Source organism: Mesocricetus auratus, unplaced genomic scaffold, assembly GCF_017639785.1.
Source record: "Mesocricetus auratus isolate SY011 unplaced genomic scaffold, BCM_Maur_2.0 Super-Scaffold_100006, whole genome shotgun sequence".
Classification (NCBI taxonomy): Eukaryota; Metazoa; Chordata; class Mammalia; order Rodentia; family Cricetidae; genus Mesocricetus; species Mesocricetus auratus.
In genome coordinates this window covers 10,268,047-10,289,305 of record NW_024429190.1, presented here as the reverse complement: position 1 = coordinate 10,289,305, position 21,259 = coordinate 10,268,047, and the positions used below count along the sequence as shown (strand labels likewise).

Sequence of the window (21,259 nt, the reverse complement as noted above, 5' to 3'; positions counted from 1 at the left end):
CGCTGCCTGCAATCTCCAGGGAGGCAGCTTCATGAGTCACCACTCCCCTGCGTTTGAATCACCCATGCTCCTCTAAGTAAACTCACCCATGTTCCTGCAATTCACCCAACAAACTTGAACTAACCCACGCCTTTGGTCTGTCCACCAGGCACATGCCTGTAACTGCAGCCTTGGAAGGAATGAGGGGCTGAGACAGGCAGACCCCTGAAGTTCACTGGCCATCCAGCTGTGTTTCAGGTCCAGTGAGACCTCTCAAAAAAAAGGGTAAAAGACACTGAAGAAAGGCATTCAACACCAACCATGAGCCTGCATGGAACACAGGCGAACTCATTTTGGATCAAGCTTTCCCTTAAAGCTTTGGCAGGCCTGATTTCCCTGTCTGTGGGAAGGGGACAGTAACAGCCCCAGTGCACAGGCTTGCTATGGAGATTACACAGGGCTTGACGACGGCACACTTGCTGGAAGTGGGCCGGCCGCATCTAGATTTAACAGCACTCTCTGGCCTGGAAAGTCCCTGACTCAGAGATACTGGTTTTTTTCTAGGCACAGAGAGGTCAGCACAGGACTGATGATGAAAAACTACTCCACAGAGCCAGAACACTCCAGCCTACCCGAGCCCTGCTAGACGGCCAGGTGCACCCACACGGGGGTCCCAGACCATGGAGTCACTGCAAAGTCTAAGCGCTGAAGACTCAGCCAGCCTTGTCCCTTATGCAAAGGTCATGGCCACATCTGGGCAACAAAGTGTTCCTGTTAGATTTTTCCCTCAAAGAATGACAGAGATGTTGTTTTCTCCAATGTGGTAGTCTCTCTCCTCTTTCCAACTACCAATATCTAGTCCTCTCACTCCAGACAAGCCCTTCCACTCCCACAGAGGCATGGTAAGTATCTGCAGGAAGTGCAAGAGACTAAAATAAAGCCTTTTCAGAGCCAGCAAATGTTAATGCAATTGTTTTTAACCCTCCAAGGACAGTGGGATGTCCTGAGGGGAGTGAGCAAATTGGACACAAGGTCCCAGCTGAGACTATAAAGACCAAGTGAGTAAGATCAGGGCCCGAGAAGGTAAGGTAAGGCAAGGTAAGGACAAGGGAAGACGGCAGGAGAAAGGAGAAAGGAAGAAAGAAGGAATAAGAGGCAGGCAGAAGAGCTGAGAGATGGCTCAGTGATTAAAAGTACCCACATGGCAGCCTGCAACCATTTCACTCCAGCTCCAGGGACCTAACACCTACATCGGACCTACGGCGCACATGCAGACAAACATATAAGTAAATACATATAAACAAGTTTGTAAATAAATCTTTAAAAAAAAAATAAGGCAAGTCGGACGTTGATTGCACACACCTTTAATCCCAGCACTCGGAAGGCAGAGGCAGGCGGATCTCTGTGAGTTCGAGGCTGGGCTGGACCGAAAGCCTCCAAAACAATACAGAGAAACCCTGTCTCGTAAAAACCAAAAAAAAAAAAAAAAAAAATCAATAGCAAAGAGCAATAGTGTCATTTATGGGAAACTTGAGGGGGGGATGAAGGTGTGAGATGAAATCTGTATTTGTAGCCCTGGTTGACCTAGAACTCACTATGTAGACCAAGCTGGCCTCAAACTCTCAGAGATCTGACTACTTCTGCATCCAGAGTGCAGGGGTTAAGCATGCTGTGTCACCACAGTTGGGCAGAATTAATCATTCTTCACTGAACAGTATAACCATGCCACAGAATAATATGCAACTGTCAAATTGTGGGTATCTGTTTCATTTGTTATAGAAGGAATTCCAAGACATATTATTAGCCAGGTGTGGTGGGTCATGCTTTTAATCCCAGCAGAGGCAAAGGAGACTCTGAGATTGAGGCCAGCCTGGTCTACAGAGCAAGTTCCAGGACAGCCAGAGGTACACAGAGAAACTGTGTCTTAAAAAAAAAAGGAAAAGGAGGCAGGGGGATCTCCGAGTTCGGTCCAGCCTGGTCTACAAAGTGAGTCCAGGACAGCCTCCAAAGCTACAGAGAAACCCTGTCTCGAAAAACCAAAAAAAAAAAAAAAAAGGAAAAGGAAAAACAAAGGCATATTGGTGTCCAAATAAAATGAGCACAGCACAATATGACAATATGATCGCTCTCTTTTGTTCTTATACACAGACAGATTAAAAGGCAGGCCTGGGTGGCATAAACGTGTAATCCCAGTCACTTCAGAGCTGATACAAGGCCTGCCTAAGCTACAGAGTTGAGTTCAAGGCTAGTCTGAATATATATCGAGACCCTGTCTCAAAATAAAAAGTAAAGAGAGACCTAAGCTGGGCGTTGGTGGCTCATGCCTTTAATCCCAGCACTCGGGAGGCAGAGGCAGGTGGATCTCTCTGAGTTCAAGGCCAGCCTCCAAAACAATACAGAGAAACCGTGTCTCGAAAAACCAGGAGAGAGAGAGAGAGAGAGAGGGAGAGAGAGAGAGAGAGAGAGAGAGAGAGAGAGAGAGAGGTAGTTCAGACATAGAAGGCTTTCTTAGATAACATGTGTTCAGTTCCCCAGAACCCCTCTTTAAAAAAAACTCTGAGCAATGAACACAAAGGAGAGTTTGGAGGATACTCCCCAGATGAGGTACAGGGAGACGTCTAATTTCATCAGCAAGGCTGTGTAAATGTAACAGACTACATAAACTACCTCTCTCTCTCTCTCTCTCTCTCTCTCTCTCTCTCTCTCTCTCTCTCTCTCGTTTCACTTTCCAGAGTTTTAGTTACTAGAGGCCAACTGTGGGCTAGAAACACTACACTGAAAAATACAGAGATAAAGAATTCCTAAGTTTCAAAGTTCCTACTGTTCTGCACAGCACATCGGCCTTCTGCCTCCAGCCCAGTCACACCCAGGACATGAATCATCCCTTTTGCTAGTACATCTTGATATATGTCACCAACCTGTTAGTCACTTAAAGGTCTTCCTGATTACCAGGTCAACTATCATGGTGTTGCTGCTTATGTTCAAGTGGCTCTTATTTTACTTACTAATGGCTCCAATTGCAAGCTGTTATTACAATATATTGTTATGAATGTTCTAATTGTATTACTAGTTATTAATTTACAAATTAAACTTCCATACAGAAAATATGCTAGGAGTTGGGAAGATGGTTCAGGGGTTAAGAGCATTTATTGATCTTGCTGAAGACCTGGGTTCAAGTTCCAGCACCCCTACAGTGACTCACCATCTAGGACTCCAACTCCAGGAGACCTCTCTTCAGACTTACTTGGGTGCCAGGCACACATGTGGTGCACATACGTATATGCATGCAAAACACGTATACACATAAATAAATCTAAAAAGAAACCTTTTAAAGGTTTGCTGTATTAGCTGGGTGTGGTGGTGCTTGTCTGTAACCCTAGTACTTGGGAGGCAGAGGCAAGAGAATCAGAACATCAAGGTCACCCTCAGGTATACAGTGGTGACTTTGAGTCTGCCTGAGACTCTGTCTCAAATAGTTTAATATTAGCCAGTTTCAGAGATTTGCTGGGTATCTTTGAAGAAATCTTCTCAAGATAATGGGGAAACTGACACTAGTATTTTATTATTTATTTCTGTTTTATGTACACTAGTGTTTTGCCTGTAGCGTGTGTCTATGTGAGGGTGTCAGATCTTAGAGTTACAGACAGTTGTGAGCTGCTATGTGGGTGCTGAGAATTAAACCCAGGTCCTCTGGAAGAGCAGCCAATACTCCCAACCACTAAGTCATCTCTCCAGCCCCTACATAATTATTTTAAGAGAGAGAGTCCTACAAAAAGTTGAAAGGGTGCTTGTGTGCAAACTTGACACCCTGAGTTCAATTCCAGAACTTATGCAAAGGTGGAAAGAATGGACTCCTGTGAAAACCACGGCATAGATACCCCAGGGAATTCAGGATGGACGACTGTAGCCTGTAAGAGTAAGAATGCTTTCAGAAATAGGGTGGGTTGAGCACAGGGTGAAGGTCAGTAATCACAACATTGCAGAGACCGCCGCCTGCCTGGGTACATAGTCATACCTTGTTTGAACCCCACAATAGCTAAATTTTGATCCCAGTAAAAGGCATACCACCCCAATACTGCTCATAATTTCAAAGAATGAGGAGACTCCTAGAAACCTACCTGTAAATTGTGAACCAACAGTTAAACCCACAGAAACAGACATGATAATGCAGAATATATGTTGAGATTAGCAGAGATGGACTACAAAGCTTGAGGACACCCCAACCATCAAAGGGAAAGCATCCCTGACCAGACAAGAAGATCGAGGTAGGTGGGAAGAGGAGACTGAGACCGGCAGACCCAGCTACGTCTCCTTTGGGAGTGGACAAATGCAAGCGCTGTTAAAATCACTTCTATTCAAAGTTCGCTTTTATTTTAAGACAGGTTCCCAGCCAGAAGGCAGTGGCTCACGCCTTTAATCCCAGCACTAGGGAGGCAGAGGCAGGCGGATCTCTGTGAGTTCCAGACCAGCCTGGTCTACAAGAGCTAGTTCCAGGACAGCCTCCAAAACAATACAGAGAAACCCTGTCTCGAAAAACAAAACAAAACAAAAAAACAGGTTTCGATGTATTCCAGGCTGACCTCTCTTAACAGAGGATGGCCTTGATTGAACTTCTGATCCTCCTGCCTCTATTTCCTGGGTGTTAGAATTACAGGCATGAGCCACCAGGCCCAGTTTGTGCAGTGCTGAGGACTGAACCCAGGACTTTGTACATGCCGGGGAAACTTTCCACCAACCAAACTGTATCTCTAGCCCTAATCAACAGCACTTACAGTTCGTTTTCAGGAGATAAAGATATTAGGAGATGGGACAATATCACTCTTAAAGTAACAGTTGCTAGTCAAGCTACTCAGGCTCACTTAGTGGTCAGAGGCACTCTCCAGTGCAGCCTCCTTGCTTTTGTGACATTAAGCTCAATAAAAGGTTTCTCTCGCTGGGCGGTAGTGGCACACGCCTTTAATCCCAGCACTCGGGAGGCAGAGGCAAGCGGATCTCTGTGATTTCGAGGCGAGGCTGGACCGACAGTCTCCAAAACAATAATACAGAGAAACCCTGTCTCGTAAAACAAAACAAAACAAAACAAAACAAAAAGGTTTCTCTCACCAGGGCGTTGGTGGCGCACACCTTTAATCCCAGCACTAGGGAGGCAGAGGCAGGCGGATCTCTGTGAGTTCCAGGACAGCCTTCAAAACAATACAGAGAAACCCTGTCTCAAAAAAAAAAAAAAACAAAAAAAAAACAAAAAAAGGTTTCTCTCCAGTATTCTTCTTTTCCTACCCACTTTCAATAGTCTGGGCTGAGCTGGTAACAGGAATAAATACAGCAAGGAAATGGTAAAATGGACAATAAAACAGCAGCAGCCGCAATACCTCAGCAATCAGCAGGACACTAGGAGAGCAAGGCAGCAGACTGCCCAGCAGACTGAAGAGCAGGCTGCGCGGGAAGAAGGGTGGAAGTAGAGAAGGAAAGCAAAGAAGGAAGGATGGGCAAAGATTTAAAAAAAGCTGAAGAAGGCAGATGAGCCTGGCATCGCTATAGAGATAATCCATCGTTTAACAATGCTTCCTTAAGGGCTGGAGAGGTGGCTCAGAGGTTAAGAGCACGGGCTGCTCTTCCAGAGGTCCTGAGTTCAATTCCCAGCAACCACATGGTGGTTCACAACCATCCGTAATGAGATCTGGTGCCCTCTTCTGGCGTGCAGGCAGAACACTGTATACTTAATAATAAATAAATAAATAAATAAATAAATAAATAAATAAATAAATAAGGCAGGAGAGAAACAGCAGGCCCTGGATACCAGCAGAGCTCCAAAGAACTGTCTTTATCAGCAATGATATCAGAACCCAGGTCTAAGTGATTTTAAACACCAGGAATCCTAATTTCTGAAGCCTATATATCATAACCTTGTGGGAATAAGGGTCCCAACACATAAAGCTTGCCCAGGAATAACACAAGAAGGTACTACCTGCTGCTGCTCCCCATAACGGCTGCCATTTGCTCTGACCATGGAGAAATCAAAGTTGCCAAAGACTAGCCCTTGAAGAGACTCTAGTCACCGCCTGTGATTTCTATGAGTAGAGTAAAAGCCCTAGTCAGCTGATTAGTAATAGGAGTGACACCAGTCCAGAAATGGGCAAGATGGTAGCAAGTGGGTGAGCTCTGTGTGGTGTCTCCTGTCCCTCTCCCCACTACACTGCTGTTACGAAGATTCTCCCAGAGCTGTGATGATGCTGACTGGAAATGCCTTTCAATGGTAGGCAAAGAGCCCATGGTCCACCTTTTCTACTGGTCTTGATTCTACCTAGTTGGAGACACAGTGGGTTACGGGTCATTTCTCAAACACACCTTTTCACACCATATCCAGCACATCTGTAAGGTCCTCAAAACCGGGTCAGACTTTTTCTTTCCTCGATGGCTCTACCATGATATCACTGAGATTGCCACTTACCAAAGAACGACAGATTTAGAGACACCCCCACCACCCCCAGCAGCTCCTTCCAACTCTGCCATGCACTGCTCGGCACTTGCTGTCTAAAGCATCTAATGTAGCAAGGAAGCTTAACGGTAATAGTTGGAGGCCGGGAAATCTCTGTGAGCTTGAGGCCTCAGCCATGGCTACATTAGCCAGACCCCAGCTTAAAAACAAAGAAATTACAGGCAGCTAGCTGAGTAACAGGTCAGGAGTCCCACACCTACCAGTGCTGCCTATTAAAGAAGATGCTTGAATGTAAGCTCTAGAGATATAAACTGTAGTCAGTAAGTATATGCATATCAAACTAAGCAGAGTTTCTAAGTCTATTAAAATTTTTGCTAAGCCGGGCATTGGTGGCACACACCTTTAATCCCAGCACTCGGGAGGCAGAGGCAGGCGGATCTCTGTGAGTTCGAGGCCAGCCTGGTCTACAGAGCATTCCAGGACAGCTCCCAAAACAATACAGAGAAACCCTGTCTCGAAAAACCAAAAAAAAATTTTGCTAATAGACATCCCTTAAGAAATTACAAATTACTATATACCCCAAATTCACTGGGTCACTCACAACAACTAGAACCACAAACATTAAACACCACCCACTATATAGACAGACCGTGGTTCAGGCATTACTGGCCCACAGAATTGAGTCAACAGTAGGTCCTCCTCTGACTCATGTTTACAAAGCAGTGTGCTTAGACATGAAATGTGCTATGACTTCTTACAAGCCTAATGGAAGCCCCCAAAAGGCTCAAAGATTTTCATGGTGCTTCCAAGAGGCCCTGTCTCACACTTTCCTAACAGGCAGGGTAAGAATGCAAAGGGACCTTGAACCTCTGGGTCCATCAGCCTGGCCTTCCCAGCATGGGTCACTGTTTATTCTCCTTATGAGCTCAAAGTACTAGATACTCCGCTGGCAATGAAAAGGCTGGCTCCCAGAAGAGCCTGCTGGCCCTCAAGTCTAGAAAGGCATTAGGCAGGTGGAAATTGCCCATGATGTGGCTGGCCGCCTGCAGGCAAGGATCAAGTTCAGATTGCTTCATTCACCTTCATTCAGACCACTGTGGCGATCACTCCACAGCACAGCGTAGACCGCCTTTGTAGGAGGCTTAGCATCTATTTGCTCCACCCCAAAGTCCTGCACCTGGGAGCCCTCTGAACTGCCACACTGCTTGAATTACTACCGGTAGCACTGGGTCTAAGAGCCTCTCAATGATGGGGTAAGTCAAAAAAGATGTTTACCAACTAAAGCTATGACCTTGAGTCCCATTTTCCTTTCTGTGACATAAAGGCATTGGTCTAATCATGTCATTTCAGATCTCGTAACTAGTAAAACGGTTAGGATAGTTTTTCATTAAATAAATACAAACTATATGTGTTACTGTAATTTCCTAAGAAGACATTATTTTAAAAAGGAAAAGCACTAGAAAAGAGATAATACCAGAACAAGTGTAGCGGTCCCCAGAAGCCCCCACCCCCACTCAAACACAGGCAGGGCCTTCGATCCCGGACCTGACAAGGGTCCAGCTGAATCCCTCTGACCCTGACACTGACAGTGAACACAAGCATCAACTTCCAACGCAAGCTTACAAACGCCAGAAACACACATCGGGCCTGCTAAGCCTCTGCGGCCTCAGCCGACCTAGGACCCCGAGTCCCCTCCTCAGCCTCCCCGCTGCGCTGATCCAGGCTCCGTCTCTCGGACTCCCGGACCCTGCCCGGCCGCTGTCCCGACCGGTCCCGACCGCGATCCTGCAGGGAGACCCTGGCCCGGGCCACGACCGCCCAAGGTCGGCGGGGGAGGCCGCGGGTCGTGGACAGGCACCTGGCGGGACAGGGTCACCTGGGGTCCGGCCGAGCCTGAGGCAGAGGGGGCGCCGGGCCGGGGACGCGCACCGCTCGGCCCGCCCCTCGCCCAAGAGGCGCCCCCTGCGCAACCGGAGCCTCACTCACCCGGGCGACGCCATGAGCGCAGCGGCCTGGGCGCTCCCGCCTCCTCCGTTGCTTGCGCGACTGCCGCTGGGCGCCGGGGTGGGGCCTATAGGCTGCCCCCGCCCGCTCCGCTAGGGCGTCGGGCGCGGTGGGCCGAGCCGGGGTGAAGGGCAGGCCGGCGCCTGGGGCGAGGGCGCCCGGGGCTCGAAGGATTTAGACAGCAATCTCAGCAATCTCCAGCCGGGAGGCCAGGATTCACCTGAGCAGTCAGACCTGCCCCGGGGCCACTGACTGGCGGGAAGTCACTCCCAACCCCCGCATTCTGTGTTAATTTCTGTAAGAAAAGCACTTTCTCTAGTTCTGTGTGTAAAGTTTATTACCGTTATTATTAAGGAAAACAATGTCTTTCCTGCCATTAGTTGGCAGTGGTGTTTTTGTGTACTGGCTAGGTTCTGAACCAGTTACCCCTTTTAAAAACCGTTTATTTAGGACCAGAATAAATTTTTCAAGATAGGGTTTCTTGTAGCTTTGGAGGATGACCTGGAACTCACTTTGTAAAATCAGATTGGCCTTGAACTCACAAAGATTCGCTGGGATTAAAAGCGTGCACCACCACCGCCCGGCAGTGCTTTACATAGTATTACTTAGAAGTATGGAGTTTGGAACCAGTGTAGTGGGATTTTCTAGCGTCACCTACAAGCTATGAATACCTGGGCACCTAAAATTTTGAGCATTGGTTCCAGTCCCTGCCAAATTAGTTTCCAAAACTAGTATCTTCTAAGAGAAAATACCTAATAAAAAGCTTTGGAACCTGCAGTGCAAACGCATTGTGGGTGGCATTTTTCTGTTATCGCATTAAGCTTTTATGAAAAATTTTTCATACAATGTATTGTGGTCATATTCTTTCTCCTCCCAGATCTTCCCCACCTTTCTAACCTAGTGTTCTTTCTCTCTTATTTTTATTGAGACAGGTTCTCACCGTGTAACACCGACCTGCCAAGAACTCCATGTATAGACCAGGATGGCCTTGAGTTCAAGGAGTTCCATCTGCTAGTTTCTACCTCCAGACTGCTGAGATTAACAATGCCGGGCGGTGGTGGCGCACGCCTTTAATCCCAGCACTCGGGAGGCAGAGGCAGGCGGACCTTTGTGAGTTCGAGGCCGGGCTGGACCGATAGCCTCCAAAACAATACAGAGAAACCCTGTCTCATAAAAAACAAAAAAACAAAAACAAAACCACTAAGAATACCAAACACTAGAGAGATCAACCCTTTGTTCAGCTGCCAGACTATCTAGGCTGGAAACTGGCTTCACCAATTTACTAGCTATAGTTGCCCAAGTAAAAGGAAACCTCTCCAGGCCATGGTAGCTCATTCCCTACTTCTCTGTGAGGGTTAGCAAAATGAATATTCAATTGCTACAGGGCCTCTTTCTCTCAGGAAAACAAACCTACAATTACTGCCTGAGTTCAGAAGACATCTAAAGATCTACGGAGGAAAGCTGATAATAATGCTCCTTTCCTAGAGATTCTTCAGCAACTATGGTCAAAACAAGGCTTCAACCATATTTACTTAGGACCAGAATGTATGTAATCTTGAGTTTAGCCTAAGTAGCACTCCTCTTATTCTAAGCCCAAATAATGCACACACACATCCAAAATTTACAAATTTAGCTTTATTTACATATTTACAATTTTTGGGGAGAGGTTCTGAGACAGGGTTTCTCTATATTGTTTTGGAGGCTGTCACAGAGATCCACCTGCCTCTGCCTCCCAAATGCTGGGATTAAAGGCGTGCACCACCAACGCCCGGCAAAAGGAAATTCTTTAAAATTTTAAATGTGGAGTGTGGCAGTGCACACCTTAAATCCTGCAGAGGCAGAGGCAGGAGTGAGTCTAGGAACAGCCTCATAGGAGGCATGGAGGTCTTTATGATCGCAAATGAGTGCTCTGGTTACCTGGAATGTTAAGCAGTCAGGGATTGTTCCTTCAAGAGAAGGAATGCAATATGCAATACCTGCTGCCTGCTCAGAAGGCTGAAGCAGATGTGTTTTCTAGCCTGGTGACCTCTTCCACATCTGTGCGGCCAGAAGGCTTTTCCCAGCACAGACCCATCCTCTAGCCAATCTATAGAACCTATCTTTAAGTCCTTTACAAAGAGTTTCAATCTGTCTTATCTGTGCTTAGCTTACTTTGTTCCTCAAGGAGACTTAGTATGCTTCGTTGTACACAGAATTGAGTTAATTATCACCAAGATAGTTTTCACTGAAATGTGCTGTGCTTATTATTTATGCCAAAAATAAACCACTTGAAGTCAGACCCTAGAAGTTTGAACCAACACAGGTTACTGAGTCATGCTGAACCGAACTACCTTCTTGACTCCCTCAACATGTCACTCTGCTGGTCATGAAGGTTGCAGAGACCCACACACACACAGCCTGATCTACATAGTGAGTTCTAAGCTAGGCAGGGATATACAGTGAGACCCTTGTCTCAAAAAAATAACAGGAATAAGTAAACCAACTCATATTTTCAACTTAATTTTTAAACTTTATTTAACCTACCTTTGGTTCTACCGTTAGTGCTAGGATTGAAGGAATGTGCCACCACTCCCAATTTTTGTTTTAAGATTTTTCTTTTTTAAAATAGTTTTTACTTGGCAAGGAGTTGATTGGTGCTCACCTTTAATCCCAGCACTCGGGAGGCAGGGGCAGGCCGGTCTCTGTGAGTTCAAGACCAGCCTGGTCTACAAGAGCTAACTCCAGAACAGTCTCTAAAGCCACAGAGAAACCCTGTCTGGAAAAAAATATAGAATAAATAAAAACACTTTTACCCACTCCTTGCCATGTTAACCCAAGTATGCTATGAAATAAATTGACATAACTAAGTAACTACCACCATTTTCATTTTTAGAACTTTTTCATCATCTGCAACAGAAACTTATTCTTTAAACAATAACTCTCCATTACCACTTTCCCTGCCTTACAAGCTCTATTCTGCTGTGGCTATTTGAATGTTCTCTCTCTAGGAATGTGTTTAATGGGATCATAGCTGTGTTTCATGACCAGCTAATTTCACTTAGCACAATGTATTTAAGGTTCATTTTTTCTGTGTGTGTGTGTGTGTCTGCTCAGACTATTAAAACTATCAATAGGTGCCAGAAACAACAGGAATTTTTTTCTTGAGATTAGGATGACTAGAGGTTCAAGATCTATTTACTGTGAATGTTTTCTGGTTTGCATGTAGTGGCACTATTTTGGGAGCTGTAGAACTTTTAGGAGATGGAGCCTGGCCTAGCTGGAGCAAGTGTATTATGGAGTTCCCAGGGACCGTATAGCTTATAGCTTAGTTTCTGGCAGTCTCTTTGTTCCTGATAGACAACACAAGGTAAACAGCTGCCTCATGCTCCTCGCACCATGCTGTTCATGCCATGATAGACTTATTCTCAAACTATGAGCCAAAATATATTCTCCTCTCTTAAACTGCTGTAAGGTTTTTTTTTTTGTCACAGTGATAAGAAAAGTAGCTAATAACTTCAAAAACTTTATATTTCTGGGAATTTGCTCATTTCATCTGGATTATCTAATTTGTTGGTGTTCAATTCTTCTTTTGATTTTTCCATATTAATAGCATTGTCTCCATTACTATTTCTGAATTTAGTTGTATATGCCTCCTCACTTTGCTAGTTGGCAAAACCTCAACTTTTTTTTTCAAGAAACAAAACCTGTTTTTTAATTGTGTATGGGGGGAGGGCTATTGCATATATATTTGGGTGCCCAGAGAAGCCAGAGGCATTAGCTCTTCTAAGAGCTACAGTTGTTTCAGGCTGCTTCAAGCTACCTCTCATTGGTGCTGGGAACTGGACTCAGGTCCTCTGGGAGAGCAGGATATGCACGTCTCTGAGCCTTCTCTAGGCACAAGAAACAACTCTGGGGTCTGATGATGCAGTTCAATTGGTAGAATCTTGACCTAGCACACACAAGACCCTACCTTCAACCCCTAGCAACACGTACATCTGTTGTGGTGGCATTTCTTGTAACCCCAGCACTGGGGAGGTGGAGGCAGGAGAATCAAAAGTTCAAAGTTGTCCTTGATTTAGAGCAAATTGATAAGGGCTAGATTATTTAAAAAAAGGGGGGGCTAATAGCTGGGGAGTGGTGGCGCACGCCTTTAATCCCAGCACTCCGGAGGCAGAGGCAGGCGGATCTCTGTGAGTTCAAGGACACCTGGTCTACAGAACAAGTTCTAGGACAGCCAGGGCTGTTACACAGAGAAACCTTGTCTCAAAAGACCAAAAAAACTGCCGGGCGGTGGTGGCACACACCTTTAATCCCAGAACTTGGGAGGCAGAGGCAGGTGCATCTCGGTGAGTTCGAGGCCAGCCTGGTCTACAAGAGCTAGTTCGACAGTCTCCAAAGCCACAGAGAAACTCTGTCTCGAAAAACCAAAAAAAAAAAAAAAAAAAAAGACCAAAAAACTAAAACCAAACAAACAGTTTGGGTTTAAAGGGTTGGCTCTGTGGTTAAGAGCTCTGTTGCTCTTGCAGAAGACCCAGGTTCAATTCCCAGCACCCACATGGCAGCTCACACCTGCTTGTAACTCCTGTCCCAAGGTATCCATGTGGTATACAGACATACATTCAGGTAAAACACCAATCCTGCTTAAAAACAGAAGAGAAAGGATAGGTTCCTAATTCACTGTGTAAGGCCAGCATTACTCTAATAACAAATCCAGGAAAGAAAGGGGTGGTGTTGAAATACAATAAAACTAAATAAAGTAATCTACTGACCAATATTCCTCAGAATTTAGCTACAGAAATCCTGAAACAGCCAGCACTTAGGAGACAGACGCTCGTGGATCTCTGCTAGTTTGAGGCCAGTCTGGTCTACACAGTGAGTTCCAGGACAGCCAGAGCTACATAGTGAGACCCTGTCTCAAAAAAAAAAAAAAAAAAAAAAGGTGGTTTTTAAAAATGATCTTGATCGCCGGGCACTCGGGAGGCAGAGGCAGGCGGATCTCTGTGAGTTCGAGACCAGCCTGGACTACCAAGCGAGTTCCAGGACAGCCTCCAAAACCACAGAGAAACCCTGTCTTGAAAAACCAAAAAAAAAAAAATAATAATAATAATAAAGGTCTTGATCGGGGATGGAGCTCAGCAGATAAGAGCACACCACAATTTTTCCAGCGGTTCCCTACATCTACTTCAGGGGGAGCAGCACCACCTTCTGGCTTCCATGGGCACCTGCACTTGTGCACATACCTACACAAACACACATATAGTTTTTTAATTAAATAAATATGTGCTGAGAATACCTGCCATATGTGAGGTTCTGGGTTCAATTCAATCTCTCTCCCCACTCCCCATGTCTCTTCAGGAATAGTGGCTTGCTTGTAATCTTAGTACTCCGAGACACAAGGATTCTAAATTTGAGGCCAACCTGGGTTACACAGTTACAACTCAGGGAGGGAGGAGAGGAGAGGGGAGGGGAGGGGAGGGGAGACGAGGAAGGAAAGAGGGAGAGAGGGGGAGGGAGGGAAGGAAGGAGAGAGGAAGAGAGGGAGAGAGAGAGAAGAAGGGAGGGAGAGGAGGAGGAGGAGGAGAAGAAGAAGAAACAAGTAAATTGAATCCAACAGCATATTAAAGGGATTGTATAGTATACTAGCTAGGCTGGGGATATACTGAGTTTGTAGACTGCTTATAGAGGAAAAAATAGAATCATTTTATCTAAGGTAAGCATTAGAATGAAATAGTTGTATTCTATAACTACCTAACCCTTGAAGAAATCACTGAAGAAACCCTTGAAGAAAAACAGCAATTGTTTTCTGTTATCTATAGAGCTGATTTTCTGAAGGAGCTTTACAGCCTTTGCATGACTTTGATCATAAGATGGTCCTGGCACACCGGGAGGTCTTGCATTATTGGATAAATATGGACTAAAGTTGCAGGGTGTGATGTTCACATTAAAAAAACAAGTAGATTAGATCAGGGGCTTTGGTATGAGGAACTTGTTTTACCCAAAAAACAACTTTGTGGTCAGGCGGTTGTGGCGCACACCTTTAGTCTCAGCACTGGGGAGTCAGAGGCAGGCATATCTCTGTGAGTTCAAGGCGAGCATGATCTACAAAGCAAGTTCCAGGATAGCCAGAGCTGTTACACAGAGAAACCTATCTCGGAAAAAAACAAAAACAAACTTTGTGTAACAATCAATAAATATGACTTTGCACAGATGTTCAGGTTTCAGTTCATAGAAACTGTTCCTCCCTGCTGTCAGAAAGCCTTAACTGGAGAGACCCTCTTTCTTCAACCAATCCTCAAAAGACACGATTAGGTCTCTAGAACTAAATGGTGGTTCACATTAGTAATCCCAGCACTCAGGGGGTTGAAGCAGGAGAACTGTCAGTTCACGACCAGCCAGGGCAATACTTAGTGAGTTTAAGGTAAGTCTGGACTTCCCTGTGACACCCTGTGACACAAAAAAAGAAAAGGAAGGGAAACATGGGGAGGAAGGAAAAGGGGAAAAGGAAAGAGGGAAAAGAGAAGGGAGAGTGGGGATAAAGAGAGGAGAAAGGGGGAGAAAAACCTATTTTAATCACTTTTCTAGGGGTTTAGCACTATAGGACTAAAAGTCTATCAAGGCAATGAAGCCCTGTAATCACAGCACTCAGAGGTAGGAGCAGGAGACTCAGAAGTTCATGGCCATCCTCTGCCACACAGTGAGTGCTGTGAGCACATGATGCCAGAAACAGACAAACAGGAATCTTTCTATGCTGTCAGAATTGACCAAGTATTGGCAAATTCACAAGATTCAATGGTTTCAGTAGCAGCCAGATAATCCTGATTACCCTGGTAATCTGGCCAGGGCAAATGAGGTCCTTTCATTACAGTATGCTCTTTTTCTAGTGTGCATGCATGCATTCATACATGTATGTGGAATCCTGATGGTGATGCTGGAAATTATCACCATCAATTTTTTTTTGTTGTTTTTTTCGAGACAGGGTTTCTCTGTATTGTTTTGGAGGCTATCGGTCCAGCCCAGCCTCGAACTCACAGAGATCCGCCTGCCTCTGCCTCCTGAGTGCTGGGATTAAAGGCGTGCACCACCACCACCCAGCTCAATTATTTTTTTTAAGACTCATTATTTATTATGCATACAGTATTCTGCCTGCATGTATCCCTGCAGGTCAGAAGAGGGCACCAGATCTCACTATAGATGGTTGTGAGCCACCATGTGGTTACTGGGAATTGAACTCAGGACCTTTGGAAGAGCAGTCAGTGCTTTTAACCTCTGAGCCATCTCTCCAGCCCTCCATCAATTATTTTTATTCAAGGAGCTGAGTTTACCAATCAAACCCCAAACTCAGACCAATATGGCTGGTGTCCCTACTTGTCTTATCTGTGCACAGTCTGTCTCTGCCTTCTGAGGCTAAAATTACAGTTACAAAACCCATTTGGCATTTACCTTGATTCTGGAGATCTGAAGTCCTGCCTTCACATTTGAATATCAGGCACTTAACCACTGAGTCATCTCCTTAGCCCTAATTATTCCAATTTTAATCACTAATATTAACTCTGATATCACATATACATAATATATACATATATATGGTTTACAAGGAGACTATATAAGAGTTCAAGTGGGCCGAGAGAAATGCAAGTAGAATCTATACTGCTAACACAATAAACCCAAAACCAACCATTGGCCCCCATAGGCTTAATCAGGGCACTACTTGAGAAGTGTTAGGAGGAAGTGTGTTACTAGGGGTGGGTTTGGGGTTTCAAAAACCCAAGCCAGACCCAGTCAGTGTGTGCTGCCTCAGATCAGGACACAGACCTCTCTGCTACTTCTCCAGAACTATGTCTGCCTTCCTGCCGCCATGCTCCCTGCCATGATAGTGGACAAAACATCTGAAATTGTAAGCCAGTCCCAATTAAACGCTCCTTTTTTTTCTAAGACAGGGTTTCTCTGCATTATTTTGGAGGCTGTACTAGAACTCGCTCTGTAGACCAGGCTGGCCTCAAACTCACAGAGATCCGCCTGCCTCCGCCTCCCGAGTGTTGGGATTACAGGCGTACCGGCTCCTTCTAAGAGTTGCTTTGGTCATGGTGTTTCTTTTTTTTTTTTTTTTTTCTTTTTCTTTTTTTTTTTTTTTTTGGTTTTTCGAGACAGGGTTTCTCTGTATTGTTTTGGAGACTGCCCTGGAACTAGCTCTGTAGACCAGGCTGGCCTCAAACTCACAGAGATCCGCCTGCCTCTGTCTCCCGAGTGCTGGGATTAAAGGCGTGTGCCACCACCGCCAGGCCGGTCATGGTGTTTCTTTACAGCAGTGGAGCACTGACTTAAGACAGTGGAAGCAACTGCTGTTGACTGGTTGAAAATGAAGCTGCAGCTTTCCAGCTGCAAAGTCAAGGGCAGAGAACTAGTCTAAAGGCAAGAAATGCCACGTTCGGGCATACACAAACAGCAGCGGGATGGCTGGCAAGCAGGCAGACCATGACATCAGAAGTGCACCAAGACTAGCTGAGGCCTCCGGGATGGTCCAGAGTTCTCCATCTGTCTACCCCAAGGGTCAGGTGATGGGGTGGTGGGCCATTGCCACTAGGTAGCTACTACTCTTTGAGGTTCAGGTTGAGGGAATTACACCCTTTCCCCAGGATAGCATGTCAGATAAGTTCTTGGGCCTGATTTGATTGATACGATTTTAATCTGCCCACATACCCCAACATCTCCATTCACCCCAATAAATGTACAGGATCGCTCTGTCTCTTTCTTCAGGAGTAAGTCATTAACCAGTCTGTGCTCCATGGGTGGTACCCACCCGTAGTTGGCAGATGGTGGGGTTTATTTGTACATCCGGAGCAAGATCCTCTATCTTCAAAACCAAGTCAAAAGCTGCTTATAAAATGCTCTCAGAGCAACCTACAGGCTGTGCCACAATTTTACATTATAGGGGTGACTTAGCTATCGTGGGGTGCAGCACCTTTGTCTTGGGGGTGACTTAGCTATCGTGGGGTGCAGCACCTTTGTCTTGGGGGTGACTTAGCTATCGTGGGGTACAGCACCTTTGTCTTGGGGGTGACTTAGCTATCGTGGGGTGCAGCACCTTTGTCTTGGGGGTGACTTAGCTATCGTGGGGTGCAGCACCTTTGTCTTGGGGGTGACTTAGCTATCGTGGGGTGCAGCACCTTTGTCTTGGGGGTGACTTAGCTATCGTGGGGTGCAGCACCTTTGTCTTGGGGGTGACTTAGCTATCGTGGGGTGCAGCACCTTTGTCTTGGGGGTGACTTAGCTATCGTGGGGTGCAGCACCTTTGTCTTGGGGGTGACTTAGCTATCGTGGGGTGCAGCACCTTTGTCTTGGGGGTGACTTAGCTATCGTGGGGTGCAGCACCTTTGTCTTGGGGGTGACTTAGCTATCGTGGGGTGCAGCACCTTTGTCTTGGGGGTGACTTAGCTATCGTGGGGTGCAGCACCTTTGTCTTGGGGGTGACTTAGCTATCGTGGGGTGCAGCACCTTTGTCTTGGGGGTGACTTAGCTATCGTGGGGTACAGCACCTTTGTCTTGGGGGTGACTTAGCTATCGTGGGGTACAGCACCTTTGTCTTGGGGGTGACTTAGCTATCGTGGGGTACAGCACCTTTGTCTTGGGGGTGACTTAGCTATCGTGGGGTGCAGCACCTTTGTCTTGGGGGTGACTTAGCTATCGTGGGGTGCAGCACCTTTGTCTTGGGGGTGACTTAGCTATCGTGGGGTGCAGCACCTTTGTCTTGGGGGTGACTTAGCTATCGTGGGGTGCAGCACCTTTGTCTTGGGGGTGACTTAGCTATCGTGGGGTACAGCACCTTTGTCTTGGGGGTGACTTAGCTATCGTGGGGTACAGCACCTTTGTCTTGGGGGTGACTTAGCTATCGTGGGGTGCAGCACCTTTGTCTTGGGGGTGACTTAGCTATCGTGGGGTGCAGCACCTTTGTCTTGGGGGTGACTTAGCTATCGTGGGGTGCAGCACCTTTGTCTTGGGGGTGACTTAGCTATCGTGGGGTGCAGCACCTTTGTCTTGGGGGTGACTTAGCTATCGTGGGGTGCAGCACCTTTGTCTTGGGGGTGACTTAGCTATCGTGGGGTACAGCACCTTTGTCTTGGGGGTGACTTAGCTATCGTGGGGTGCAGCACCTTTGTCTTGGGGGTGACTTAGCTATCGTGGGGTGCAGCACCTTTGTCTTGGGGGTGACTTAGCTATCGTGGGGTGCAGCACCTTTGTCTTGGGGGTGACTTAGCTATCGTGGGGTGCAGCACCTTTGTCTTGGGGGTGACTTAGCTATCGTGGGGTACAGCACCTTTGTCTTGGGGGTGACTTAGCTATCGTGGGGTACAGCACCTTTGTCTTTGGGGTGACTTAGCTATTGTGGGGTGCAGCACCTTTGTCTTGGGGGTGACTTAGCTATCATGGGGTGCAGCACCTTTGTCTTGGGGGTGACTTAGCTATCGTGGGGTGCAGCACCTTTGTCTTTTGCTCTACTGTGTGCTGGTCCACTTTTCACGTGGAGCAGTTACAGCTGCCCAACCTTTCGTGTCTAATCGCCAGAACTGGGAATAAACGAAAGCCACATGAAAAAACAAAACCTGGCGGTGCAGTGGTGGCGTACCCCTTAATCCCAGCACTCAGGAAGCAGAGGCAGGCGGATCTCTGTGAATTCAAGGCCAGCCTGGACTACAGAGCCAGTGCCAGGACAGCCTCCAAAACAATACAGAGAAACCTTGTCTTGAAAAACCAAAAAGAAAAAAAAAGTCTCATATAGTCCAGGCTGGCCTTGAATTTGCTATGTAGCCAAGAAGGACACTGAACTTCAGATCTGCCTGCCTCTACCTCCTAAGTGTTAGGACTACTGGTGTGAGTCATCATGCCTGGCTTATTTATGTGTTTGTTTCCTTACTTTTTTGCATTATTTTATGTGTGTTTTTCCTACATGCAGCTATGTGTACTATGTGCACGTCTGATGCCCAGAGGCCTGAAAGATGGCATGAATCCCCTGGAACTGAAGTTACACATGGTTGTGAGCCACATGGGGTCTTGGGAATGGAACATAGGTCCTCTGCGGTGCTCTTAGCCACTAATCCATCTTTCTAGGCCCATGCCTAGCCTTTTGTATTATTTCTGCAATACACCTATATACCTTACATTACTATTATTATTACTATTCAGAGGGCAAAACATTAAATATTATGCATAAACATAATAAAAAGGCTAGAAAGCTATGGGCTAAGTCACCAACAAAATCAAAGTTTCCCTTTTTTATTATGTGGGGGTCTGGGTTAGGCTTTTTTCCCTCCTGGATCAAATTCCCTGTGCCATGCTCACTGCTCAGCCTGTGTCCGAGAATGTGCAGAGAGTGTCGGGATTGATGACACAGAGACCAGTCTCGGTGGCTTCCAGAAGGCTCCTCAAGAAGGCTCTACTTTATTTCTACCCTGGCTGGTTATATATACCCTGACACCAGAAGCAGTGGTGAGTGGGTCAGGATGAGTCGGTTAGTCTTTAAAAAAGGTCAAGGTCAGGGTGTTTCCTTGGGCCAGCCCTTATGCTCAGGATTGGAAAAGTTCAAGGTCAGGGCATTTCCGTGGGCCAGCCCTTTTCAGGAACTTATTGCCACCGTATTGTTTTTAGTGAGCATGTTTTTAGTAAACATTGTCTTACAGCTGTCTGCTCCCAGGCTGATGGGGAAGTGGGCCTCATCCCAAGGTCTGTTGTTCCCACATCCCTGTAGATTTTGAAAATCAATTAATAAAGCCATTACCCAAGAATAACTATCATTACCATTTGGGTTCACTAAGCTTCTATTCTTAGACAAATACATCAACTATTACAAAAATTTGGGGTCAGTTGTTCCCAGGTGTGTGCTGGGGTTTAAATAATATGGGAGGGTGGCCCATGAACTAGCATTTGCTAATTTATTTTTATTCCAGAGTTTTGTTTTATTAGGTAGGGTCTTACTACATAGCCATAACTGCCCTTGAACTCAATTATCCTTTGGCCTCTGCCTCCTCAATACTTAAGATTACAAAAAGTGAGCTAATTTTTTTCCTTTTTTTTTTTTTTGGTTTTTCAAGACAGGGTTTCTCTGTGGCTTTGGAGGCTGTCCTGGAACTCACTCTGTAGACCAGGCTGGCCTCGAACTCACAGAGATCCGCCTGACTCTGCCTCTCTAATGCTGGGATTAAAGGCATGTACCACCAACACCTGGCTACAAGACACCATTTTTAAAATGGCAGACTCTTTTATATTGCCCAGGTTGGCCCCCAACTCACAATATTCCTGTCTCAGCTTCCAAAGCTAGAGTAAAAATGAAAGCCACTGAACCCAGCTAGAAATGTGTGCTGTGAAAATATGACTCCAAAAGGAAGGCCTTTTAGCCAGGCAGTGGTGGTGCAAGCCTTTAATCCCAGCACTTGGGAGGCAGAAGCAGGTAGATTTCTGTGAGTTCAAGGCCAGCCTGGATTACAAACTGAGTTCTAGGACCATCCCACACAAAAACTCCCATCTCAAAAAAACAAAAAACCCTTTTACCTAAGGCATTTGGTAATTGGCTTTGAAAGATTATTCAAGAAAAACAAAGGAAGGTTTCCACATGAAAGTAGGCCAAGGTGCTAGGAAGATGGTTCGTTGTTTTAGAGCATTATGTTCTTGTAAAGGACCCAGGACCACATGGTGGCTGACAACCATCTTTAACTCCAGTTCCAGAAATCCAATCCCTCTTCTGCAAACCTCTGTGGACATATACATAACAAGCATATAGGCAAAACATTCCTGCATATAAAATAAATCTAAAAAAAGAAACTAAGCCAAGATTTTAAAATGAAGAAGGTTCGGGACATGGTGGCACACGCC

The 21,259-nt window shown here is 46.0% G+C and overlaps 1 protein-coding gene across 4 annotated transcripts in view; it reads right to left on the bottom strand.

The window, feature by feature from the left end:
* The window catches only part of LOC101832768 (up-regulator of cell proliferation), a 37,662-nt gene that overhangs the window by 15,075 nt on the left and 1,328 nt on the right, over positions 1–21,259 (bottom strand). For 2 of the 4 annotated variants that reach the window (XM_005086754.4, XM_013125769.3), the window contains exon 1: positions 8,402–8,525. The exons of 1 other annotated variant lie outside the window; for it this stretch is intronic. In XM_005086754.4, the coding sequence (XP_005086811.1) occupies positions 8,402–8,415 (14 nt within the window). In that variant the 5' untranslated portion in view covers positions 8,416–8,525. Of the gene's footprint in view, positions 1–8,401; positions 8,526–21,259 lie in introns of those variants that run through there. One more of the 4 variants, XM_013125770.3, reaches the window with a different exon arrangement.